A 26,834-nucleotide genomic window follows, 5' to 3' on the forward strand; every position below is an offset into this window, starting at 1 on the left:
TGTTGGCAAGATACTCTGTGGGTTACTTGGAATCGTTGGCAGCTGTCTGAAGCTTTCTTCTTTTCTCATTAAAATTAATGGCAGATCTTCTGTGTGTGAAGACAATTTTGAAGGTTTAGTCAATCTTTCCAGAGGCAAGAGTAGCAGAAGAGTAGCAGTTGTTTCTAAAGCTGTTTGCATAAATGTATTCACTACAGCACTCAGATCATGAAACGTTTCGGTTTCTTTCATGTTGCCTTCTTGGCTTAATGCTTCTTTACATTCTTTTGGCTAATTTTCTTTTGTGAAACTTTTAAGCTGTATATAATACGGCTTATAGAGAAGTACAGTGTACACACTACCAGCTTGTTGTAATTAGATTTGGAGAGGGATTACTAAGATAGGAGGCTAATCGCGGGAACATATAAATTAGAATAGTGGACAAATGTTGGTCTTCGGCGTCTCTCAAATGCAGCTGCAACTCCTCTGCCCTTTTTCTGCTTTCAGTCCCTGCTGAAGGCACCATGAGGACAGCGTGGTGGGAGGCCAGGAGCACAGCGGGCTCAATACCCCATCACACGTCTGTCTTTGTAACTTGGAGAACTGCAGTTATGTACCTTCTCTAGTTTGGGCTGGGTCTGAGCAAGGATAAGTTGGCTGAAGTTTTCCCAAAGCAGGAGGAGATGGTGTTGGCTGTGGTAGGAAACCAGAAGGTGTGAAAGAAATCCTTTTATATCACCACTAATCACGGGTCAAGTGTCACTTGAGAGTGAGAGACTGACTGGTACTTGATAATAACTAAATCAGTTCTCGAGTGAGTTCTGGTTGACTGTTGTGTGTAATTATCTCGAGTAGATTGTTGTGGCATAATACACACAAACCACAAAACATGCTGCGCAAAGAAATAGCGTCTTGCACGGAAACTAGAAATCATTTTTCTTTAGGGGATTAAGATTTGATCTTAAAAAATATTGAGAACATGCATAATTGCTCAATGAGTCCCTGCAGGATTTGTCTAATCAGATTCTGTAGAATTACAAACATTCTCGGATAATGCTGTTTCAGATTTAATCACAAATCCCAACAGAGGATTACATTCATTGTCACTGCAGCTAGCAACAACTCTTCTGTGAATGCCAAAGTAACCAAAGACTGGGAAGCCCACAAATCCACTTAGAGTGTGCTGGAAAACACCGCACAAGCTTTCCTGTGCTTTGGCAGGCTGTTTTCCTATACTCACAGACTTCTGTACAGAAAGAGGTTGCTGCCAGCTTGGACCCAGCATCTCCAAAATCAGCATCTTGGTGAGTCTGAGCCTCTGGCATTGAAGTAGCGGAGTTCAGTAAGTACTGCTGGATGCCGTCGTAGGCAAAGTGAGAAAACATAACTGAGTAGCACAGCACAAAGACTGATAAATTCTAGCAGTGGAATTACAGTTTACATTTACAACTTGAGCTTGATGTTTGCATTAGATTAGTGGTGAAAGTCGTGGAAGCAGGGGCTTGAGAGCCGCAAACAGAAAGCATTGTGTATCGCTGCTGGGCCAGCCAGGAGTTTTCACAGCCATTGCCCTTGTGATGCATTTCCATGTATGATTTCTGATTTTACTTGGCAGGCAAAGCATCCCCTTCCAAATATGTGTCAGGAAATAGTTATATCAGTAAGTATCGAAGGGTTATAATGTCCAGGCAGCTGTCAGGTGGTGCTCTAAAAGACCTTAAGGGAGTTTTGATAGCACGTATGCGTCGAGATTAGGAGGTTTGAAATGGGGGTGTTCCCAGTCCGATGGCTTTCAGATAATCTCTGTTTGGCAAACCATTTCCTTCGGATCTGGGGCACAGCACTGGCACCGCTTTCTTTAGCGGCTGGTTGGGTTGAGTTCTCCACCGGTGTGGAGCCAGGAGCGGGTGGAGGTGACAGCCCCGGGGACATGGAGGAGCAGAGGCCTGGAGCAAGGTGCTGTGGGGACAGGAGGGCAGGCCGCGGGGCAGGGAGGCAAGGAGGGCTGTGGAAGCAAGGCTGAACCAAGAAGGGGTGGAAGCCCCTGTGCTGTACCAAGAGCTGGGGTGCATTAATAGCAGGGCCGGTGCCGTTCGTTACGACCGTGGGCTTTCTGTGCTGTAAATGAGGCTCTGTCACAGCAGTCTTTATGGCTCCAACAAGTGGCTGGTATAAATGGATGTCCTGTTTGTAAGTGAGGGGATTTTTGTTGTTTTTTGTCAGCTGCGGAGACCATAACCTGTGGGATGACAGAGGCACGCTTGTGGTTAAGAGTTTGCATGGTTTGTTTTTTTCAATAATGGAGGCAAATGCAAATTCGGAATCTGTGAAGTGACCACAGTTAAAAATGGAGAGAAGAATTTTCAAATCAGATTTCAAGGGATTTCAGTTCTTCATTCAAGATGAAATGAGCAAGCAGCTGTCTTCTCCAGTATAGTTTACTGCATTCATAGATAGCTATGGTTTTAAGCCTCTGTAGAGGTAAAGTTCAGTCTGACATCTGTCATCCCTTTATAGCTGATACTTAAATTCATGCGCCAGTGAATTTGTGTGTGAAGAAAATCTCATCCTGTAACTTTTTTTTTTTTTACTTACAAGGTGGAGTATATGTTAGTAAAATTTGACCATGAGAATAAGAAAGTACGCTTAGCACTACATGGCGAAGAAGTTCTTCAGACGCTGCAAGACAAGGGGGAGAAGATAAACCCCAAGTGAGTAGCTGTTCCCTGTTGCTTTTTTTTTCTTCCCATTACAATACCATGCAGAATTTTGTACAACTACCTTAACTTTCAAGTCCGCTCTTTGTAAAACTGTAAACCACCGGTACCAATATTTGCAGATTAAACTGGGGTGCAGAAAGTGAAAGGCTTCGAGCGCACCTGCATGCGGTCCGTGCACCTTTCATGTTATGCCTTGTGAAAATGAAGGGTGTAATGGTGAGCCCACAGAAGTTTCAGTTTATGTATTTGTTTTGTCCTGCTCTGGTTTTGTGTCTGTGTGTACACAGTAATTGTATACCAGACCTTCCTTCCCTGGTAAAGTGCATGTGTGCACTGAGCCATGTATCCCTGGCTACAGGAGCGAATGAGGTCTGTGTAAGAGCTGCTATCTGTAGGAACACTGTCCCATTTTTGGCAGAATTAGGAAGGTTAGGCGTAAGATGGCAGGGCAGTTTTTCCCCATCCTCTCCTGTGGAGTTTGCAGTAATAAGATGGTCATATCCCTACTCCAGCTAGGCAGGGAACTGCAAACTGCCTTCTAATTAATGGCAACAGATCTATTTTTCCAGAGCAGAGGAATGAGACCAGAGATAGCGAAGTGTTTTGGCTGAGGAGAGCCAGAAGCTTACAGGAAGTTGGAGAAACTGCTGTGGTGATAAAAGGCCTTTGTGCCCTGGGCCTGTCTGCTCCTTGCTAGGTACCTTAAGCCCTGGCATCCAGTAAGGCTTTCCTGTTTTTCTTCCTTGGTAGAGGGACTGTTGAAAGCCTACAAGAAGCAGTTTCTCTTCTTTTAAGACTTTGTGCTTGAAACTGTTCCTGTATGGAGGAGTGTAGGGACAATGCTGCTCTGCCTTTGTGCTCCATGGAGGTGCGGTGGCTTGTCAGGAAAGAAGGCTGCTTTTCAGGGGTTAATAGTGTGCTTAAACTTCATTTCATTTCTTAGCCCGATACATTTGTGAAATCTGACCAGGTTTCCACAGGCAGTAGAAATAAGAAATGGAGAATAATTTGTTAGGCTTTGTGCTATAGCATGTTACAACCCCAAGAAACAAAGTTTGAGACAGACGCTGAAGCTGTCGGCCCAGGCAATTTCTGCTTACTGCATTATACAACAACACTTCTAGTGCAAAACTGTTCCTTAATTTCTCTTAACTGTCTCCAAGTGATGACATCCATTTGAAGGAATGTTGTGGTACTCTACTCCACCAAATAATTAGCTTTAGGAGGTTTTTCTTACAAGTTGCCTTTGTCTGAAATTTATGCTAATAACTTATCTTGTTTTGAAGTTGCATAAATACTTAAATAAATAATGCTATTTATTTACTAAAGCCACCCAACACTCTGGCGACCAGAATATGGAAGCTATATGATTGAAGGGACACCTGGGCAGCCGTATGGGGGAACCATGTCTGAATTCAACACCGTACAAGACAACATGAGGAAAAGGAGGCAAGAGGCTGCCTCTGTGCTGAAAGAAAATGAGGCTGTTTGCACTGTGACATCTTTTCCAAGGTGAGATTGTTGTTTGAGAAGTGTAACACTGTTTCCTTTTCTCTTTATTCTCCATATATGCTTTTTTCTTTTTTACTATATAGCTAAACTGTACAATGAAACTGAGCAAAATACGATTCCACTAAAGTAGTTTGACTTAATGTTCCAGCCACGTTTTCTAAATTTTTTTATTGCTGTGAGACAGAAACAAATCTGCATCTTTTATATTTTTAAGCTGCTTCTAATCTATGATGGTTTTACAGTTGAAGAGAAAACCTGGTTATTCGTAATAAAGTATAGTATACGGAGTAGCCTGCAATCTTGAATTGATATGGTAAAGGTTTCCATTTACCTATTTTCCAAGCTTTGATCCTTATAAATAGCAGTCTTATAAAATTTGGCTAACCTGATCTATTTTTTAATACTGCGTATTCACTGAAGCACATGCATACTTCCTTTTATTACTTAGAGCACAGTAGAAAAGGAATGTGATTACCTTTACAAAATGGAGATGTAAAGCTTCTATAGTCTTGTATTTATTGAATCTAGAAAGGAGTGCACCTCTCCTGAGGTCATAGCATCCTTACAAAGGGTAGATTTCGTCTTATCATTGTAAGGAGACTCTTGGAAAAGTACATTCAGGATGTTCTTCATTGCCTAGGAGAAACTGAACTTTGTGACTTTCCTTTCAAACAGTTCTAAGGGGAGTTTAATGTGTTCATTTGAACTAGCCTGGTCCGTCAAATGAATGAAGATAATTATGCTTAAAATAGTTCAGAAAAAAATAAATAAAATCTGCAGTAGAACAGAAGCATTTGGCCTTACTGGCTGGTTTCTTGTGTAGTACAGAATGCCCTGAATTCTTGCCAAGAGCATGAACAGTACAAAATGTGATTTAGCAACGAAAATCAGGTACCAAAACACCTCATGTCTTCTACCCTAAGATCCCTCTATTGATTAAACTATGCTTCTTCTTTGTGGGAACTATACCAGATATTTCTATAGTAATGAGCCCTTATTTAAACTCCGATAGTAAGCAGTTTTCAGTGTGTTACAGAATTGCATTTTGCCCTGCAACCTTACAAAAAGATTATTTCAATAAATTTTGTATACAAAGATTTCAGAGCCAATCTCACAAGGACTAAATAGATCCAGATAAATAGTTTTTACATGACTGTGGGAACAATACATTAGACTTCATTCAGTTAAAGCTAGTAAATAATATGTACAGTCTGCATGTGACTTATCTTTGGAATGATTCATAGTTGAATCCTTTAGAGATTGATCTCCCTAGGCTGTGTAGGGAGAACAATGTTTCTGATTTCTGCCTTTCACTGATTTGCCATTCAAGTCCCTGTTTGTTTGAGTGGAGTCTTGCTAACTTACTTTTTCCTGGATTTTTTTTCCTGTTTTTACATCCTCCAAGGCTCCAAAAAGGAGGGTTTTATTTTGATTTTCTTGTTCATATCTCGGCATTTTATGCCTTATAGGTGTAACTTTTTGTTACTTCCTACTTTTCTCCCATTAGGGAGTTCTTCAAAGTTTGAAAATCACAAATTGCTATGACATATGCCTGTGTGAAACACATGAAACTACCTCTAATTATTACAGAGTTAGGTACGTCCTTTTAACAGAGGTAGTTTGCTGGGGGCAGAACTGGGTAAATTACGTATGTCAGAAATTGACTGTTAACCAGCAGCCTGTAGAGAAAAACCGAGGCACCGAATGCCAGTGCATGTCAGTATTAATGACAGGTGCTAATGCCCTAAAATGTGTGAGCTTACTCTGTATAATGCTGTGAAGTTTCCTGCTTCGGCCACTGAAAAGGTCTGTGTTTAGTGTTCAGAGGTAAAGTAATGCTTTAAGAAAAGAGTCTGTTTTAACTACCACAGAAGCCAGCTGTTGACAAGTACTGACCTTTTTATGGCAACCCTTTCAGGCAATTCCAGATGGGTAGGTAACAGTCTTGAAAAGCACTTTAGAAGTAATCCGAGTTAGATGCAAGTTTTTAAAAAATCTTTTTATTCCTTTGTATTCTGAGATCTTAATCTTAGGTCATCTGACCCTTTTAAAAATCACAGTCTGTATTCATTACAACTTGGACTCTCATTGTTGTGTTATATAGGTTAGGGTGTCCTGGATTTACAGTGCCAGAATATACGCCAACGCCAGTAGAAGGAGGAGCTTCAAAATCCCTCTTCTTTCCAGATGAAGCCATCAATAAACATCCTAGGTTTAGGTAAGAGCATTTCATGATTGTGAATGAGGAGCTGATTTTTTTTTCTGTGCTATAGAATCATAGGCATACCTGCAATAGAGAACTACATGGCTAGCTGCTGCACATATCCCAAGGAGTTGGACAGAGGTGGTTGTGATGATGTATTTTCTGTCAAAGTGACTTAAACTGTTAAGCTCAAGTAACTTTATATAGTAGTTCATTATGGGACATAAGGTGTTGATTATGCTACTGCAAAATTGTTTCCAGTTTGAAATCCCATGATTAAACGCCTTGTTCGCAGTTAATCTAGTTCTTATTCAGGTATGTCACAGTCCATTTTATTCCAGCAACATCTCAGTGTTCTGAACTTACCCAAGTTACTCTGGAATGGAGCATGGTGTCATACTACTTGTATGCTACTTGTATACTACTATACTACTACTTGTGTAGTTCAAGAGGAGTTTTGATTATAAGGATAAGACTTAGGAGAAACAAAATCATTCTATTTAAAAACTAAGCAGTGCCTTTTTGCTCACCCTTGTATTTTTCAGGTCAGTTGCCTATTGCTTCTGCCTGCTAGGTTCCTCTGAGTGGGGCTGGCTTCACTGAAGAAAAATTCAGTGCTGTCTGTTGTAAACCAGGGAAAGAAGGGTCCTGAAGGAAAATGTGTAAAACAAATAGGAAGCTGATATTCTGAAATCATGAAAATTAATGAGGAATTAACTCTGAAACTATTTTCATAAAGATAAACCTTTGGATATTTCACTGAACTCTTCTTTTTTTTAGTACACTGACAAGAAATATCCGGCACCGAAGGGGAGAGAAGGTTGTCATAAATGTACCAAGTGAGTAAATCCAATGCATCTTTTATTCTTTTTCCAAAAAAAAAATGTTCAGTCTGTTACTCTGAGTTACTGAGTAACTGTATTTTCCACCCAGTATTTAAAGATAAGAACACGCCGTCCCCATTTATTGAAACATTTCCCAACGATGATGGAGAAGCAGCAAAAGCAGCTAAACCAGACTATATATATATGGACGCTATGGGTTTTGGAATGGGCAACTGCTGTCTTCAGGTAAAATGCATCTGCCTTTGAGATGTAACTGAATGTCGTCTTCCCTAAACTGTTCCCTTTTTTAAAAAAAAGTTTTGCCTTCTGTTAAGCTAGAGAGATTACACATAGTTTATGCGTTTTCAGAGTGGCAAAAGGGGGAATTAGGTTTATTTTCTGCTAATTTTCAAATGTAATTGGATGCTTTACTGCAAGGATTTGCTTAAACTAGTCACATCCCTTTCATTTGATCAAGTACCTTCTGTTGGAACTCCAGCATTTTTCAAGCGTGAAAGATCTTCCACTGACTTCTTTCTTCAGGCATAACCACAGGATACAGTGGGAATGAAAACAAACTGTCTAGTAGAAATGTATGGGTTTTTTAGTTATTCATTTTGATTTTTTTTGCCTTTCCCAATTCTTAGAACAATAAAAACAAAGTGACAAGAAGTTATTGGAACATCTTTAAGAAATAAGTAGCTCTCTTCTGTGTGGTTTCATTTTCTTTACAAACTATGTTAGCTCCTGTATACACATTCCTCATTCATATATATTTTAGCTACCTACTGAGAGGCCTTCTTCTTACTGCTTGTACCATGGACGTATCAAATCCACGTGGGTAGCTGTTTTCTCTTGCAGTGTACTGGGAGACATTCTGGTTCTTTTCTCCTGTTAATGCATGCCTTTTTCTTGTTTTCATTCATGTGCCTGAGTTCAGGTACCTTTAGTTTAAATCCAGGTGTTGTATATTGGGAGTGCGTTAATTCTTTCAGTATCTTTTGTTGTTGTGTTTTATATTTTTTAATTATTATTATAATTTCTCTATCCCAGTAACCCAGTGCTAGGGGATGATGGCTTAGGTAGTAGCGCTGTATGTGACTGTCAATAAAATGGGCCTGTTGCCACCACTGACTTCAAAGCAGAGCGAGGTAGAGGCTAGTGTTAAGTCCCTAAAGGATTAAAGGAAATTTTCCAAGCACCTCTTGTTCCACAACACTGGCAAAAATAGCCACATTCCAAACAATTCTATTTGAGATTAAGAAAGTTTAAAAGGTGAATAGATAAAATGTTTTTGACTGCAGCTAAGTAAGATTTCTTGTCCATTTGGGTAAACCAGGGAGAATCTGAAGTAGTAAAGTGTAAAAACAGGCAATACTATATACATTTTTATTAAGCTTGATACAGCCTGTTTTATACCATCTCTTTTTATTATTTAAGACCAACAAAAGCCATCCAGCCTTAACTTGGTCATTGTATGAACTTGTTTAAAAACACATTAAATTCCTATTTTTAGAATCCTGTTTTACTATTCACCATCCTTAAAATCAATGGTCGAATAAAATTCAGATTCAGTACTCTTGTTACCATCAAAGGGAGACTGAAAATAAAGCTGGTAGGTGCTGTAAGCAGCTGCTTACATATTAACTGTTAATTCTTAATTGCCAACTAGAAGAAAAACATGTGTTCCCCACCTATTTTCTGGAGTTTGTACTATACAAACTTCCTTTCATCTTTTCCTCACTACACACCTAGACTGTGACTTGGCTGGAGGGGTTTTCAAGGTCAGAAATAATGTCCTGAGCGGTTCATTTGGGATCATCTGCAGTGATGGTGTAATTCTTGCAAGGTGGGGAGAAAGACACTGTCCCCTGTGAGTGGCTAGGCAAAGTGCTGTGCTTCTGCCCGTATTCAGGCTTCATGTGCCAAGCTCAGGAGGTTTTGGGTATGGGTTTGGGTTTTTTTGAAGCTTACTTGCAGATGAGGAGGACTTCAGTGTCAGATTAAGAATAATGTGTATGGTTTTGGGGACTGTAGACTTGTAATCTGTGGATGAGGAAAATCTGTTGAGTTCTCATTCTTCAGGACAGTAAGCAAGAATGGTGATTACAGAGCTGAAGCTGGTTGCATAATGTCATGATAGTGGTACCAAGGGTCCGTAACGACTTAAATTATCCCATGATCTGTGGATATGTAAACTGAGAAGAAGGAAAGAGGCCTTTAGTCCATTTAGTATCTTTTGACAGTTTTGAGGGCCCTCTCTGCATTTTTCAAGCGCATAAAGTAGTGGTTTGGCAAGTCTGGTGAGTAAGATCTGCTACTGGAAACACATCTTGTGTTTGCTGCCCTGAGCAAATTTCACCAAAAGTTGCTAAGAAATTAATAGCTTCCAAGGGTTTGTGTGTGGTGGAGCTTCCATATCATTAATAGTTTCTTCAAATAATGCTTATTTTTGTTGTACCCTGGTCTCTAATACAGGCAAAACTGTATTCTTTAAAAACTGTAACATATATATTATAGTATACATAAAAATACTTATTTTTCTCAGTTGCAGTATCAAACAAAGGCATGTTGAAATTAAGACAGCTCTTTAAAAGAGGACTAGCTGTCACATAAAATAAATGTTGCATCTGCAACAGTTCGGCTGTTGTTTTAAATGAGCGTGTTCCTGGCTTGTTTCCTGAATGCACGTTATCAGCCCATGTGTATTGTAGATGTTAACTCAGTTTTCTTTGGTTCTGGCAAGTATTTATGTATCTGGTGTCACAGCCTAAGTGCTGTGGTATAAAATGCTTTAGTACACATGGGAAGTGTGGGGAAAGAACCTTGTAACATAAATGCTGCTGGTAGATTATAAAAATTGTAATAGCGACTGTCCTTCCTCTCTCTGTCAGGTAACATTCCAGGCTTGCAGCATTTCTGAAGCGAGGTATCTCTATGATCAGCTAGCCACAATCTGCCCCATTGTGGTGAGTAATGCACTTGTGTCACATCAGATACTCGTTATGTGCAAGCCACTACATGTGAAAAATAAAATCGGAATTAAGAGCTTAAATACTAGCAACAAATTTAATACTTTGGGGAAAGCATTGGTGTCTCTTACTATGTTGTCACATTAAGTGTGGTTTATTTAACGACAAAATATGTTTAATGTATCTGAGCTATTACTTTGGATTGCATGTGTATTTGTGTTTTACAATCTTCCTTAAAGAAAAGTGTGTGATACCACAAAGCAGAAGACTTCATGCACAAGACTTTAGTTGAATTACTTTACAAACAAAGTTTGTAGAGTTTTTCATGGAAACTAGTTAAAATCGCTCCTTAATCTTCAGAATTTTTAGCTTTGGTCTCATATAATAGATTCACCTTCTGTCCCTTTTGTAAGCTTGTGGAAACGGGTGTTAAAATAAAGTTTTGCCCTGTTTTAGGTGGTGAAGAGCTCCTGCTCTCAGTGAGGTATATTCCAGCTCTGTTGCTAAGATGCCTGGCCAATAAGCTAAACAAAAATAAAATGTTTGCCAGGTGAACTTCTGGAGCTCAGAGGTGTACAAGCACAATCCTTGCTGATTTTTGTTAGGCAATTGCTTCTACCTGTATCAACTTTCTGTTCTTTAAATGCTCATCTGTAGAGGTAATACATTTGGAGAGCATAAGCTGTCGTGTCAGCAATACTAACCTTTTGTCTAGGCATTTTGTGGAGATAGCAATTGAGAGACTTTGTGGCATGGGCTTCATCTATATGCTAAACTGAATTATGTACTTCAGTTACTTCTGGGCCAGCAAATTTCTCTTCCCTATAGGATTAAGACAGTGTGTTTGGTTCCTTGGCTCGTCCTTTGTTTTCACGTCAGGCTATTCTCTTTTAGATGGCATTGAGTGCTGCATCTCCATTCTACAGAGGCTATGTGTCCGATATTGATTGTCGCTGGGGAGTAATCTCTGCATCTGTGGATGATCGAACACGAGAAGAGAGGGGGCTGGAGGTAAGTGATTTAGGTAGTAGGTGTCCATTTTTTTTGTTGCGTTTTTTTGTTGTGTTTTTTTTTTTTTCAGGCAAAAATTTTTAACTTCCTTTAGTATCAAATTCTGCCTGTGGTCATCAGAATCCCTAATGAGAGAATGTGGCAGTCGTTGTGGTAAAGGCACAAGAGATGGTGCAAACAGTCATCTTGGTTGTACAGCTTATGTTAGCATATATGTTTTCAGTTAGGTATGGAATTCTAGTAAAACTCCACTTTCACTCCTCCACAGCTTGCTAAAAATTGTCCTGTGTTTAAAATTTCCATTTTGTGCTTAAGCCCGAAAGGCAAAAATTGCTTTGAGTTAAATAGCGGGTGATGCTGAGTAATCTAGTAGTGTAAACTGGAGCTACGTGAAGAGAGCCAGTTGCTAGAACTTCAGGAATTGGCACCCAAGACGCTTAGGGAAGTTAAAAATAACGACAAAAAAATACTAGAAATACTTCTTGAACTACATGGTTTAAGAACATCTCTAACAATGTGTTTGAATGAAACTGCATCGGTATGTGTTGCAATAGGTATAATAGGGATAATAACGCTTTCCAGACAGTCGGGGTGATAATGTTCTGTTACATTAGGAAAATGTTTCCATTTAAGATTCATACTTTGAATAATTTTAATTGAGGCTGTAGGATATTTTAAACAGGATAATAACTCTCACATAAGTGTCATTAGTGAGCAAAACTTAGGTAACATTGTTAACAAGCTGTTAAAATATTGTATTCTTAAATTATATAGCCACTGAAGAACAACCATTATAGAATCAGTAAATCCAGATATGATTCCATAGACAGTTATCTATCTGAATGTGGTGAGAAATACAATGACATTGATTTGACAATAGACAAAGATATCTACGAGCACCTGATAAAGGAAGGTAAGTGTTTGCTTCATTATGAGCAGGTTTAGAATTATGCTTGCAGTGTGTGGGGATATTTTTACATTTTGATTTTTTTTTGATCATGCTTCCCTGATAATGACTCTACTCAGAAAGTATCTGTGCATTGTGGTCTTGAGAAATTAAAAATAAAAAAAAAATAAAATAAAATTATAAACTGTCCCTAATTCCAATTTAGGAAGTTTAGTGTTTCATGTACTAATGTTTATCTTTGTGGAGAGAGCAGAACTGCATTAGGAAACATGGCACAGAGTTGCATCAGAAAACGGAAAGAATGGCAGCCACACCAATATCCAGTTGCCACTTCCAAAGGAGAACTTGTTCATTTTTCTCTTTAATCATTTCCTTCCTTCCCAAAGTAATCATTTAAACTTTAACAGGATGTGGTGGGTTGAGGTAGTATTGCGGAATTGGAATTTTTCATTTTTGGTTCTTATAAATCAAGTTGTTTCCTAGAGCCTGCTTTGCAACGTCTGAAATGTTTCTCTGAATTTTCATTTTGTAGGTATTGACCACCTTTTGGCACAGCATATTGCACACTTGTTCATTCGAGACCCACTGACTTTGTTTGAGGAGAAAATACATCTAGATGATGCAAATGAATCTGATCATTTTGAGGTTGTATCTGATTTAGAGGAATTTAGTAGATATGTATATATGTGTGTAAAATGTTGTTTCTTTATAGTACTGCTTAATTGGAGGATGACTGTATTACCTAAGAATATTTTTTCCTGATTTTTCACTTAAGCTAGTTGTTTAGCATGTGACTTTGTAGCTGTAAGCACCTATTTTTGTTTCACTATTTACTTAGAAAAAGATGATAGCTTATTTTATATCCAACAAAATACAAAGGGCCCAAAGTAGTTATATAATTGTTATGGGGAATTGCATTTTTTGTGACTTCCTGAAAACTGTTGTGTGTGATGTCTCTTATGCATGTGTGTGTCTTATATAGATTTGTTAAAATCTGTATAATCATATAAAAATTATAGCTATAAATATATATATATATATAGTAATACTGTGTATTTTTACTTCTGGATGAATCAATCTCTTATGCAAAGGCCAGCTTAATCTCAACACATCCTAGTATCTTCTTCTATGTAATCCTCAAACAAAATAGCATGAGAAGTATAGCATATCTGCTTCTAGGATGAGTAGTTACATTATAGTTTTTAGGAAGTTGAGCAACTCAGTTTGGAAGCATTTCTCTGTTAAGCTGTTCTTGGAAAACGCCTAAGACAGTAGTTACTTGTTCACTTTGCTTTGATCTTATAGATTGATGCGTATCTAGACTGTGACAGATTATTTCATGTGCTTTGCAGAACATTCAGTCTACAAACTGGCAGACAATGAGATTTAAGCCACCTCCTCCAAATTCAGATATAGGATGGAGAGTGGAATTCAGGCCTATGGAGGTAAGGAAAGAGTCAGTACGCACAAAAACACGTTCACTTTTAAGTGGAAGAGTATGGGGCCTGCTGTCATCAAGTATCAGACCCTTATTACTTATGCTGTGTTTTCTCCCCTCTGAATTGCCAGACACAAATGAACTGGACAGCAGTGTTTAATCAGACAGGGACTGTGGGAATGCAACTGACAGGAGAATCCACTGTAGCACAGCAAAGCATGCTAATGGATTTGGGGTGATGGGCAAAGGAATTAGGCTTGTACTAAAGCTATTGCAAACAAAGAGCCATTTAGTTTCCAGGGACCTTATTTATCCAGTACTTCTGCTGGTACTGAACAATTCCACAGTCACCATTTTGTGTTTCATAAGTGCTTTTATTTTATAGCTGTCTATTTCAGAGCTGTCTGAACTGAATCCCCTAAGTAGAAATTTAAAAGCTATTCTGCATTTGTAATTACACAGAGAGCCCAAAGATGCAAGTTATTAGCCTTTTGAAACACAAGTGTGCTTTGGCATTGGATTAAAGGGTTGAGCTTGTTGAAGTGTGTGCACTGCATTGTGCATTTGAAGGCCTTGATTCCAGCATGTACATCACCGTCTCTGCTAGTAGAGTGTGTGTGAATACAAGTATCAACATGAATGCTTGAGTCACACTTATAAACTCTCCCAGATAGCCATCTATTTGTATGAGCGTGTTCCCAGTAGAGTAATTAAATCTCTAATCCTTTCATGTCTAGGTCCAGTTAACAGACTTCGAAAACTCTGCTTATGTTGTATTTGTGGTACTGCTAACCAGAGTGATTCTGTCATATAAACTGGATTTTCTCATTCCTTTGTCCAAGGTAGGTGTGAAAGGTCAGATGTATTATTGCTAATTGCACAATATTTTCACCGCAGTTGATTGTTATCCTCTGCAAGCTAGGAATTAACATTTGTACACTTACAGAACAGTCATTTCTATCTTTCAGTCAGTTTAAATCTGGACAAATAATTGGCATCATCTTCACTTCTACAGTATATTAAAAAATACTGCTATCTAATAGAGTTAAGCTTTATAGACAAATGGTTAGCTTTCTTCCATTTGCATTTTATGGCTCTCTTAAAAATGTCTGATGGACCCTTATTTATAAACTTTTCACAGAAATTCTTAAACTATCAAAAGCAAGGATGTCTTACTTGTTCTTAGAAGAAATAATCTGAATTTAGCCTTCAGCTTTTAGCAGTAAGAAAATAGCTACATCTTATCTTTGTTCCTCTTACACAAAGCCAAAATATGTCTGCCAAAGGTACTTCAACATAAATTACAAAATTAGCTTTTTCTCAGGGTGCCAAACTTGACTTTTCCACGTCTGCTTTCCCACCAAGATCCACATTTCAGCAGCTTATACAAAATCATGCTGACTTGTTCTTTCTCCACTTATTCCTTTTGACTTATATATTTAAAAATACAGATTAGACATTGTATTAAATTTATTCTCCCAGTAATAATTTTCAGTTGTTTATGCCATTCAGTGCTGGTGGCCAGGTACTTTAGCTCTCCTCATAGGTTTATCTTGCTGTCTCACATTCAGGGAAAGAATAAAAGTTAAACTTCAGGCATCTGTTCTAGTGCAAGTTCTGTAAAAGGAGGAAGGAATAAATAGTGTATAAGCTTTGCTGGAGAAATGTTATTACAGTTGCCAAATGAAACAGGTCTGTGGAGACTTTGTCGTTCTCTTTTTCACAGAAGTATAAAGCCATTGCCTCCATTTCAACTGCAAACTCTTTCTACAGACCTTCTGCTGCATTTCAGTGAGCAGTAGCCATGAAGTACTGTACTTTGCGTATTTGGTTGCTGTGTGGCTTCATGCTTGTTTAGTGAAAGCTGAACAAAATACTTCCCTGACTCCCCGCTTGCTGCTGGAGGTGGAATTTCTGTGGTGCCTAACAATGTCAGACTGCTACAGAAATGTTGATAAAGACCATTGTCACAAATCTGCTTTAAGAATGGGAAAGGGCTTATTTCCACCATTTTATGGGTCGGAAAAGTAATCTGTGGAGGTTAAAATAAGCTTCTTTAGTTATTTATTTTAGTATGACTATGGCCTATATCTCACATTGTTTATATTTTGCTTTTGTTTGGGGGAGAGGGAAGGAAACAGCTCACTCATCGTTATTCAGTATTGAAAGCAGATACTCTGGATTCTGGTCACAACTGCAACTAGCCATGCAAAATTTGCTTTTTCCTTAATATCGGCCTCACAATTGCTGAACTGTTTTGAATGAAACCGTCTTTGTACATCTTCCTGAGGCACCTGACCAGAAAATCCCTTTCTAAAGGGATAGTCCTGCAATGTTATAGGTGACTTTAAAGAAGATCTTGTACTGCAGAAGGTTTTTGACAGGCTGTGTAATAGAAAACACTGCCAATGCTGGCTACGGCATAGCAATAGTCCCGATGCTTTTCTTATGGTTTTTAATTAAAATGGATAAAAATACTGAAGTTGCAAATGAGCAGTACTCGTACCATATAGTTATGATCTGTTACTATATGAAATATACTAACCCCACAAAGAGAAATCCTCTTCCTTATGTTGGGGAGTTCAGATTTCATATTTAATGAAGTAGATTAGCACTTACAGTTCACAGTTATGTTATATGGAATGTCTCAAAAGTGCAAAAATCATTAACAAATGAACACCAGTTAAGACCAAAAAAGAGCTTGGGTGCAGGAAGAATATGAAGAGAGTTTTTGATGGGGAAACCAAACTGAGCCTGCCAGGCAATTTAGCAGGTAATGCAACACCTAATTGCACAACCTTTGGTAAACCCGCCTCTTATAATTAAAAGAATAAAGGCTTACGGAGCTAATCTCACGCTGATCTTTTCTGTCTGAGTACTGTTGTATTTCAGTTAGCTAGTTGTGTAAACAAATTTCATAATAACTTTTCTAAAGATTTCATTGACTTTGTTTATAAAAGCAACAAACTGTTGCTAGGAAAATGACAATTTTCTTCATCTGTACTCGTTTATGTTGCATCTGAATATGCAAAGAAGTTTCAGATGGGATGCAACCTGTTGCCTATTTTCAATCCAACTTAAAAGCTTAGCATGGCATGTTCTTACATTATACTATGAAGACCTAGTTTTATAGAATGTGATCTCCTCATGGTTTTGCACGGGACCATTCAAGAAGGAAATAAAAATTTTATCTCCAGAGCTTAGCCTTGTGGGGTAAGATAATAAAAAACATAGGGGATATTTCAATTAATGAGACCAAAATGTGAGGGTTTGGAGAATCCTAATTTTCAAAAATATCACAAATCTCTGCAATATTTCGTTTTCCAGGTGGATGAAAATATGAAGGTGGCCCAGAAAAGAGATGCTGTCCGGCAGGGAATGTTTTACTTCAGAAAGGATATTTGCAAAGGTATCCCAGCAAGTGATCTGGCAGCACAGTTGTTGATGATGAGTGTATCTCTTGCCTTCTAACTGCTGCTTCCTTTCCCTTTGTCACTTATGAAGGTGGAAATGTCGTTGTGGATGGATGTGGCTCTGCGCAGAATGGGACAGGCACAGACACAGAAGAGTACATCTTAATGAGCATCGATACAATTATCAATGGGAAGGTCATAACCTCTTCTACCTGGAACACGCCCCTCCTCTCCATCCTCTCAGAAATCTGATCAACCATGTTTCATGTTAACTGTGCTCTCTTATACAGGAGGGAGTCTTTCCTGGTTTGATCCCAATTTTGAATTCTTACCTTGAAAACATGGAAGTGGACGTGGACACAAGATGCACCATCCTGAACTACCTGAAGTTAATAAAAAAGAGAGCATCTGGTATGTGTGACACTTTCAGACACTGATTTTCCTGGCACTTTTCTACGTAGAAAGTAATTGGGATGTTCTCTAATTATCAGTTGGTAAAACTGGTGGCAAATGTGGCTGTCTGGGTAAGTGCTGAATCATAGGAGCAAAGGACTGAAATGTGTTCTCTGGCTTATATTTGGTCCTGTTTAATTCTGATCAGAAATGTTTCATGATCTATTTAGAACTTAAATCAGGAGTAATTGTTACACTACCCCCTAAGCTGCAGTTATATCTCCAAGATTTTTTTCAGCACTGCTGCTTTTGCCAGTGTATTGTCTACATTGTGGTAGTTTGTACATCAGTCCCTTTTTCCTGTAACTCGAATGGTTTAAGGGCATATAAGACTGGGTCTGATAGCCAGGTAATTGGTGCAATTCCTAAGCATGCTGGCATTAAGTTGGATTAAGCTCTGATATGCTAGAGCATGGGGCCTTGTCTTTAGCTCCCCGGTAAGAGAGCCCTTCTGGAAGTGGTGAAACTCCTTCACGTCAAAGTAAACCAGGCTCTTCCCTGCCTTTCTCTTGCTACAGTGTTTTCTAAGATAGGTGGTATAATGACTTTATGCTGCTCCTTAAAATGCAACAGTATTCTGAGTAGAAAATTCAGGCTAAATGCTTTCATTCAGAACAGGGCACATAGCAGTCCGTGGCAGCTTTATGCTGATGTGTAAATCTCTCATGTGCCTTTCTTGCTGTAAGTTTAGCTAGAGAGTTAAGTTTAGTCTTAAAAGTCGAGACACAGATTTTTATTTATATATGATGCATTCATTGATTTTAAACTTAAATGTTGTATTCCTTTTCAATTCTTGGTAATTGCTGTAGAGCCTTCTAGCTAAAGGCATTTTTAAAGGTGAGGTGAAAATCAGCAATCTTCCTTGCCTGGTAATTTAATACTTTAGTAGCACTTCAGAATGCTAACAAGTTGTAATTAATTACTGCTTTCACTGAAAATGTTTTGTCCTAAGGCTGCTTGTTTGTAGGAGGCTTCTGTCCCTCAGCTAACATAGACCGGGGATTTGATGCCTGGCTTAACAGAGAGAGAGGAAAGAAACTGGCAGGTAGAAAACATCTGAGGCACATCAGCGCTGAAAGCAGCAATGCTTCAAAAATACTCTTTTTTTTTTTTTCTTAACATTTTTCATTCAGAAAAATGCTGCTGAAAAAAAAAAGAAAAGGACTGCAACAGTCGTAAAGTTTTTTTTTTTCTTTTTTTGTTTCTGAAGAGCTAATTGTGACACAGGGCTGAGCCCGGACAGGTATTCCCATTCCAGAGAACTTCTTTGCTTTGTGATGTGAAGCTGTGGACACTGCAGAAGTCACCTCTTGGATTTACACAGATGTAGAAGGTGTGAGGACAGATAGTCTAGGGTGTATATCTTAACTCTAAGCTTGAAATGATTGTTAAATGAAGCTTCATGAGAACAGCAATTCACAGAATAAGAAGCATTAGACGTCATGTTACTGTGCCATGTTTCTCAATCACGAGCGCTGGATTTTTCTGGTGTACTGTTGATCTGAAATCAAATGTTTGGGAATTGCAGGCTGTCTAGCGTGGGACATGTCCACCGAACAGCCACTTGTCACGTTTCTCTCCTCAAACAGTGAGCACTGCACTTGCGAGAGTTTAATACTGGTACCTTAGCTGCTGCGAGTTCAGCCTTGCCCTGGCATAGTTTGTTGGTCACTTCCCTCACAGCACGGTTGGGAATTGCCCTCGCTGGTCTCAGCGTGGCTGCTCTGTGACTGTCACCACGCGCAGTGAGACTGCAGATGTGCTAGGCAAGCGGCAGCTGCTGACCACCACCAAGTGGTACAGGAAAGTAGTGTTAGGATGAGCTGCAGCAAGTTATCCTTGTGCTGGCTCGCTCTCCCAGCTCTGGCTGTCTGCAGCGCGGGCATTTTCGCAGCCGTAGGTAGCACAGTTGGCATGGTGCCTGAGAACAGCTCGCAAACGTGGTTTCCATGATCTCTGTCAGATCCATCTTGAAGCAACTATATGTTTGTTCCCACAAAGTCACAGAACGAGCGCCACAATTTTGTTACACGTTCTTTGAAAAAAATTTGCTTCCTTTATTTTTTATGTTTAAATGTGCTTCCCAATAACTTCATTATAAGCCTTCTGGTTCCTGCACTGTGGGATGATAACGTTTTTCTATTCGCTTCTCATCAGCATTCATGATTGTGCAAACTTCTCAAAATCTCTTCCGCTCTTGAGATACTCTTCATCCTTCCTTTTTTCACTTGAAGTTGTCTTATACATTCGTCGGTGCGTGGTGCTGTTTTCCTGATTCTAGTGTACTCTTTCTGAGAACTGCATGCGGTGTTCAAGGTGAAGGTTTATACCGTTCTATACAGATGTACACAGTAGAAACGATCATTTTTCAGTGGAGTGCTGGGGCTGTGTGACCACCAGGTGTCGGTGTTGCACGAGCTGCACAGCGCTGGGAGTGCTGTGGGTGTTCAGGATTGTGTCTCCTGTTACGCTCTGCTCATCTCCTGGCCTTGCTTCTGGCCCCCTGCTTCTGATTTGTTTGAGAGTTTTCTCTCAAGTTTTTATTGCCTTCAGCAAATGTTTCTTGAGTATTTTTCTTCTGTCCCTTTTTCACATAGAAGCGTATAACACTGGCCTCGTTTGTTTAAAAACATGACGGGTTTTTTGAGGAACATTTTTATTTCTAATAACTTTGCATATTACACTTTCCTTTCTTGTACTTTTCATAATTTTTCTGATTTGTGTTAGTATACCTCTGTTCAAAACAACTCATAGAATATCTTCAAACAGTATTGATGACACGTTGGATGCTTTTTACTTTTTGTTTGTTCGTCCTTGCTTTCCCTAACCTGATTCCTCTTGTTTTTTAATAATATTTTTAAGAAAAAAAAAAAGTGTAGAGCCTTTGGCTCTTTCCTCTCTCTAATAAGGGAGCAGTAAAAGTTTAGCTAGGCTCTTCAAGCATCCTGTCAGCCTACCGTAGGGTTTTACTTGCAGAGTTACCTTAAACTTGTACTGATGGAGGTTTCCTTACGTATGCTGTGTGCAGGAGCAAGGTTCGGCTCCCTAAGCACTGGCATCCAGCTGGCTTCCAGCTGCTGCTTGTCGAGAAAGCAGGTCCCCAGCAAGTGGTGCGTGTCACTTGGTGACCCTGAATAGAAGTTGGTGACACTTGTTCCAGCAGCTGGATGTGGTACTTCTCTCTGCTCTGGCTCATTAAAAGATCTGGTATGATCTTCAAACCAAACTTTCAGCTATGTGGGTTTGGGGCTATCAGTGATATGTCAGCTGAATTGTACTTGAAGTTTAGTAACAGTATAACCAAAAAAAAAAAAAAACACACGTAGGAGCATGCTTCTCCTGAAAACATGGACTGTTCACTAATTGTGTATGTAATGCACACAACGTTTTTACTGCTAAATCAGATGTATAAACAGTGAAATTTGACTTGATCTTGCCCACAGGAGAGCTGATGACAGTCGCCCGATGGATGAGGGAATTTATCGCACAGCATCCGGACTACAAGCAAGACAGCGTGATAACGGATGAGATGAATTACAGCCTCATTTGGAAGTGCAACCAAATTGCACAAGGCCAGGCAGAGTGCCCTGAACTGTTGGGGGTAGGATTTAACAAGAAACAAAGCGGAAACAAAACTGGCTCTTTGTAATGAATGTTTCTCAAATATAAGAAAGTTCAAGCCTTTTAGCAAAGCACTAGCTAAGATACTGTGAATCTGATACAGCTTCATGGTGTGAAGACCAAAACAGGGATACTGCACTATAAAATGGGCCAATCTGCCTAAATATTCATTTAAGGCATTCTAAATAGGGCATATTCTTATTGTTAAGGTTTATACAATGTACATGTAAATAGTAAAATATTTTTATGATTAACATCAATGTATTTTAATAAGCATTGTATCTAAAGTTATTGTGAATTAGCTTGTAACTTTTTTATGCTTATTCTAGAAAGAAAAATTGTCCTGGACAGCTTTGTAAATGTAATGGTACTTGTATATTATATGCATTCCAGTTACTGAATGTTTACTGTAATTTTTTTAATCTGGAATGTGCTGAGTAATCTACCTTATTGTGTAAGAAAGAAAAAATCTTCTGGACCTACCTGCTTCACAGAGACTTCTTCCTTCCGTTTTGGTTTTGAAAGTATGTAAGAACAGATAAATGCATGTGCATCCAATTTGTTAATCTCTACAACAGTTTCTCAGTTGCCACAAGACCTGCATCCAGTCATAGGGCGTAAAATTTGGAGGAAGAGAGCTATCTTTATTCAGATAACACAAGTCTGCCTGTCTCCTGATAACTAGTCTTAGGTAAGGGCTGCCCTGTGGCTTAGTAACCTGCGTTTCCCGCAGCAAAGAACTGACGTGAATACATCTTTTCCCTGTAGCAGCATCGTTTTTTCCCCTCCCAAGTATGTTGCTATGGTTCAGAAACTTGCCTGAGTATCTCTCAATGATTTAACAAAAAAGCAGTAAGTGGGGAGAGGCAGTGAAAGAGAGGAAGAATGGGGAAGTGAACATAAAGATCTCTACAAAGGTAGCAGAGACAACTGCTCTGGACTGTGGCACTGCTTAACTTCTGTTTCTCCCACACTACTGCAGTTGACAGCAACTGCTGCGCAAAACCAAGGACCTTTTGGCTCTTCCTAAAGGTTGAGTTTCTCATTGGTCTCTTTATTAAAAATATTTGTCAGCAAGTTTATTTCTGATAAGGAACTTCATGTAGATAGCTGAGGTACCTACGGACCTGTAGGTATGGGCAACTTAATCCCCTCTATAAAACAGATAAAGGAAATCATGGAGTGTACTAATCCTTCGAATTGGGAGCCAGTGCTGGGAGTGACTGTAGCATATTTAAAATTTAGCCATTGCAACTGTAAATAAAGCAAATTAATGGGCCCTTTTTAATTTAGCTTCTTAACTGACTCCTAAAAGTGAATTGCAAAGCTTAACGCAAGCATATATAATTACCTAAGGTGTAATAATTTTTACAAACGACTAATGGAGAAACTGCAATGAAGAGGTGCACTAAGAAGAAGCTTTTATGTACTGACATTAGACTTTGTTCTGTGTTCACAGGTGTGCTTTAGAGAATAAAAAGTGCGCTTTTTTTCTGCAGTGTGAATTTGTTTTAATCAAGATGTAGGCATATGCTAATCTAGTTTCTGTAATAAGGAAATAAAAATAAAATTTGCAGTACGTGTTGGTCACTTGCATCAGTTGAACCCCTGTTCTCAGATTCAAAGAAGCAAGAGCTGCGTGTGTAGCAAGCACAGCTCATGTAACCCAGACTCTGGTTTTACACGGTGAAACTTCTCAGGACTGATAGCAAAAGTTTTATTAGCTGTTGTCCTGGCACTTAAAAGCTCTGAGTTCTGGTGTCCGCTGTGTTGCATACAGTTTCAGAAAGGATGGGAAAGGCTGGACACGAGGCTACTGCTCCTTTGTGAAGGTGTCCGTGGTTGCTGGATGAGGAGTTCAGGTACGTGCCCCAGCCTGTTCTGGGCGTGCGGCGTGGTGAAGGCCCTGGGGCAGCGCAGAGTTGCTGCAGGAAGGGCAGGCTTTGAATAAGCCCTTAGAGACAAGCCTGTGGTGTCTGCACCCACTCGGAGGTGGAGAAGCAAGCCCTAGGCCAAGCTCGTGCTGGCAGGCTCTGGCTGACCTTGAGCAGAAAGCACAAGACGCTGCCTCGAGTTACGGATTCGGGATTTTGGGTCCTGCGGTCACCAGGTGCTCTCATGGAAATACCGACTCCTCCGCAAAGGGAGGGGAAGAAGCACCGAGCGCCTGAGGTGAAAGGTAGTTTGTTCCTTACCCCAAAACCCTATTAACGTGGTGATTTTGGCATTTCGCATAAACACTATGATGTTTTGGCCCCAGTTCAACCACAGTGATTTGACTCTTGCCTTCCACTTGGCTTTCAGCTGGAAGATGTTTTTCTGATTTCCTGAGGTCTCATCACAAAACAATTCACCAATAACCAGTTTTCTCTTGACAGTAACCTATGTTGGTGCAAGTACCTTTTTTTTCCTGAATTATTTTTGCTACGCTTGTATCGTGGCCTAAATCTTCAAAACGTGGCTCCCTGTGTGTGCACGCACAGAGCGGTGCAAGCACTTTCTGGGAGTGGATGGGGTTGGTTCGTGCAGCCAGCTCCAGAGCTGCTTTCCCACATGGTTTCCCCAATAAACATTTCACTTGCGCAGGAGAAATATGTTTCCTTTGGAAACCTAAATGCAGCTTCCAGAAGAAAGTTCAACCGCCCATAAATGCTGTCTATGAACTGAACAATTGGGTGAAAATCTACGTCTTCTGTTAAACAAGAAATGGCTCTCTAGTCTTCTCTAAGTCCATGTGTATTTACCTATTAATTTAGCCCTTCAATTTAATCACAGTTCTTCCAAAATCTACCCGTTACATACACCTAGAGGGAAATCTGTAATCATCCTGACAGTGAGAAGGTAAAAATGACTACAGTGCAGCAAAGGGAGAGTAATGCCCAGAGACAAGCTGCTAACAGGCATGCTCAAAATCACAAATGGATGTGTTGGTGCGTGATGGCTCCTCATCGCTGGCTTCCAAGAGTTTGTCTTTTGGCTAGAAAAATGTTAGTTTGTAAATATTGAAGCAACAGCAACTGCTCTTTCTCTGGAGGAAGTCCAATCTCACATTAACTGCAATTAGATTAAAAAGAAAGCAGGTTTTTATGCGGATGACAGCACAGATTTTGATGAAGGCGCCCCAAATAGTGCCTTGTCCATGTGGATAGCAAGGGGTTGTGTTGTGTATGTTGCTCTTGCCTTGGGAGGGTGCAAATTTTAGTTTCCTTTGTCCTGCACAAAAAGTAAAATTTGTGTACTTGTTGATAAATTAAGGGTTCGTTACTTGTATGTTTCCTGCAATGGTCAGACACTTCTGAGAGCTCTTGTATTCTTAGAGGCCAGTAATGAACTGATTAAATAAAGACGCTGCCAGGCTCGCAGCTCTGCCAGCCCCACTTTCTGCTGCTAAGAGGTGCAAAGTGAACGGAAAGCAGCGGGACAATCATGGCCAAGCTCTCCCTTTTTCGCAGGGGAAGCCCGTGATGACACAGAGCTGCCTGAAGAGGCTCTGGGAATTTATTTAAGGAGGAGGAGAGGTCATGTGCGGAAAAAGAGGCTGGGCGTGGTAGGGAACGAAGTGGGAAGGAGTGAAGCCGATGAGCACCGGGTGTCTGAAACCGCCTGCTCCTTCCCATGCTTTCGTCCCCCAGGCAGCAGCTGTGCCAAGATGACCTCTGGCCCTCCGACATTTTTCAGCTCAGTTTATTCCTTCCCCTAAACCACTTACTAGGCTGGGCTCTACGCTTTCCAGTCCTTTCCCATAGAAGCACGCGCGGGCAGGGCCGGACAGCTAACCCCCTCAGTTTACTCACAACATGGGCATTCAGAGGCCGAGAGCTCCGAGTGTTTCTCTTGGCCGTGTAAGGCACTGCGACTCCTTGCCCGGAGCCCGTCGTGCAGCTGCCTGATGGAAACCGGGGAAGCGTGCCAGCAAAACCTCCGCATCGCCAGCAGCTCGCCGCACCCCGCGGCCTGCCCAGATCTTACTCAGCCCCCTGGCACCAGCTCGAGCGCCTCCGGCTCGGAGCAGCACGGAAAGGGATGTTACTGGTGGGAGGCCAGGCCTGGTTGGGGCGGCTGGGAGATGTGGCTTCGTGTCTCAGATGTAAACCAAGCTACCAACCTCCCCCGCCTGTAATTTGTGAATGACGGAGATGCACTTTCAACTCTGATGGGGTCCTTGACCTACAACGGTGTTAAAATTGCTGGCAAAGCAAAAAATCCCCAGCACGGAGAGCGCAAAGCAAGCCACGGTCCTCGCTGGGATCTGCTCACGACACGGCGAGGGATGAGGTTAGTGAAGGCTCACTGCTAAGCCCAGGGCCGGCCCTAGGTGGCCTCCTAAATTCAGAGGCAACGCAGTGAGCTGGGGAGAGAAAATAACTGTCCTGGGAGGAATAAGGAGAAAAACTAAAGAGCCGCAGGTTCAGGATTTCAGCTCCAAATCCTCTCTGGATTTTGTCCCCAGGTGTCTGCCTCTGGTCTGAGCCTCGGTCCAGGCCACCCGTGCAAATCCCATCACGTCCCAGTGTGACGGCTCGGGGAGCTCAGCGAGCACCCCTTATTTACGACGCAGCCCGACTGGCACAAGTCCTTCTGCTTTTGCTGGGTGAGGGCTGGGGCTGGTTTCGGGGTAGCCACAGGGGAACCCGTGGTGGTTTCTGAGGCAGCTCTGAGGGGAAAAGCAAGTGCTGGGCTCCCCCTCTGCCCCCACCCCGGGCACAACCCCACCAGGCTGCTGCTCGCGCCGTGAGCATCTCAGCGATGTGAAAGGCAGAGCCCGGGCAAGGCAAGGCAGGGCAGGAGGGATTTTTCCAAGGCATCCACACGATCCTGGGAACTTGTTCTGACTTCCCACTTCCCTGTTGTCCAGGCACGCGTGGTATCATCAGTATGTGCCTGTTTCCACTCACGCTGTGAGGATATGAAGGTGTGGCACGACCAGAGGAGGGATGGCAGTCCTGCTGCATCCCTCGGGCTGTGACTCCGGCTTCCAACAGCACGGCGTGTTTGGCCTTGCCATGAGCTGATGCAACGCCGTGCTTGCCCTGAAACCAAACCCAGGACTAGAATAAGACGTTATTCCTCATCCTGCCTTGGAAAAGCAAAATCCGTGCTACGGAAAGGAAACTCGGAGGATTCAAGCTGTGTACCAGAGTATCCAGGGGAAGGCTCTGCAGGGCCGCCGTGTTTGTCGCTGGCTGCCTTCTGTGCTTGTGTTTTTATAAAGCTTTGTAACTCTTTGCGAGGTGGACCAGGGTGAGCTGCTCTTCGGGGGGAGAGAACACTTCCTCCAGGGCCCTGCTGTCCAGAGGAGGGGACAATCCGCCAGGCACGTCACTGTTTGGGATGCCACCAGATCTGGCGTCTGTTTCCAGCCTTACATCCATCCTGAAAGGGAGTTTTTAACCTTCCTTTTGTCCTAATGCAGCCAACGGCGTTCAGTAGTCTGAAAACTGTGTTGCCAAACGCATTTGCTGTTGCAGCAGCATGCCACCATGCACAGCTTGAGGCACGCATCGCTGCAGGCTGCGCCTCCCGTTGATGTGTGACAGCTGGAGGCACGGTACTGGTCCAGACGGACCCTAGAGATGATGTGGTGTGGTGAGTCTAATGCTCTAATTGCAATTAACATAATTGATTTTATCTACTGAGCTGCTCTGTATTTACTGCGTTTCCTCAGCCATGCAAGGAGTTTGAGAGAGGTGACACAGCGACAGCTTCACACACCCATTTCCTACCTTTTATCGTGAGAAAATACAGAGTGTGTATAAATTTGGTCTGTACCAGCAACTTCCT

At 41.0% G+C, this 26,834-nt stretch overlaps 1 protein-coding gene across 1 annotated transcript in view; it reads left to right on the forward strand.

The window, feature by feature from the left end:
- Positions 1-22,629, forward strand: part of GCLC (glutamate-cysteine ligase catalytic subunit) — a 32,622-nt gene extending 9,993 nt beyond the window's left edge. The window contains exons 2-16 of the mRNA XM_080588151.1: positions 2,578-2,690; positions 4,029-4,211; positions 6,316-6,429; positions 7,195-7,253; positions 7,348-7,484; positions 10,133-10,207; positions 11,105-11,221; positions 11,996-12,134; positions 12,661-12,773; positions 13,481-13,573; positions 14,304-14,408; positions 16,894-16,975; positions 17,071-17,174; positions 17,270-17,390; positions 20,876-22,629. Of these exons, the coding sequence (XP_080444277.1) occupies positions 2,578-2,690; positions 4,029-4,211; positions 6,316-6,429; positions 7,195-7,253; positions 7,348-7,484; positions 10,133-10,207; positions 11,105-11,221; positions 11,996-12,134; positions 12,661-12,773; positions 13,481-13,573; positions 14,304-14,408; positions 16,894-16,975; positions 17,071-17,174; positions 17,270-17,390; positions 20,876-21,081 (1,761 nt within the window). The 3' untranslated portion in view covers positions 21,082-22,629. The remainder of the gene's footprint in view (positions 1-2,577; positions 2,691-4,028; positions 4,212-6,315; positions 6,430-7,194; positions 7,254-7,347; positions 7,485-10,132; positions 10,208-11,104; positions 11,222-11,995; positions 12,135-12,660; positions 12,774-13,480; positions 13,574-14,303; positions 14,409-16,893; positions 16,976-17,070; positions 17,175-17,269; positions 17,391-20,875) is intronic.
- The last annotated feature ends 4,205 nt before the right edge of the window (positions 22,630-26,834 follow it).

Source organism: Anser brachyrhynchus (assembly GCF_964034855.1).
Source record: "Anser brachyrhynchus genome assembly, chromosome: 3".
NCBI lineage: Eukaryota > Metazoa > Chordata > Aves > Anseriformes > Anatidae > Anser > Anser brachyrhynchus.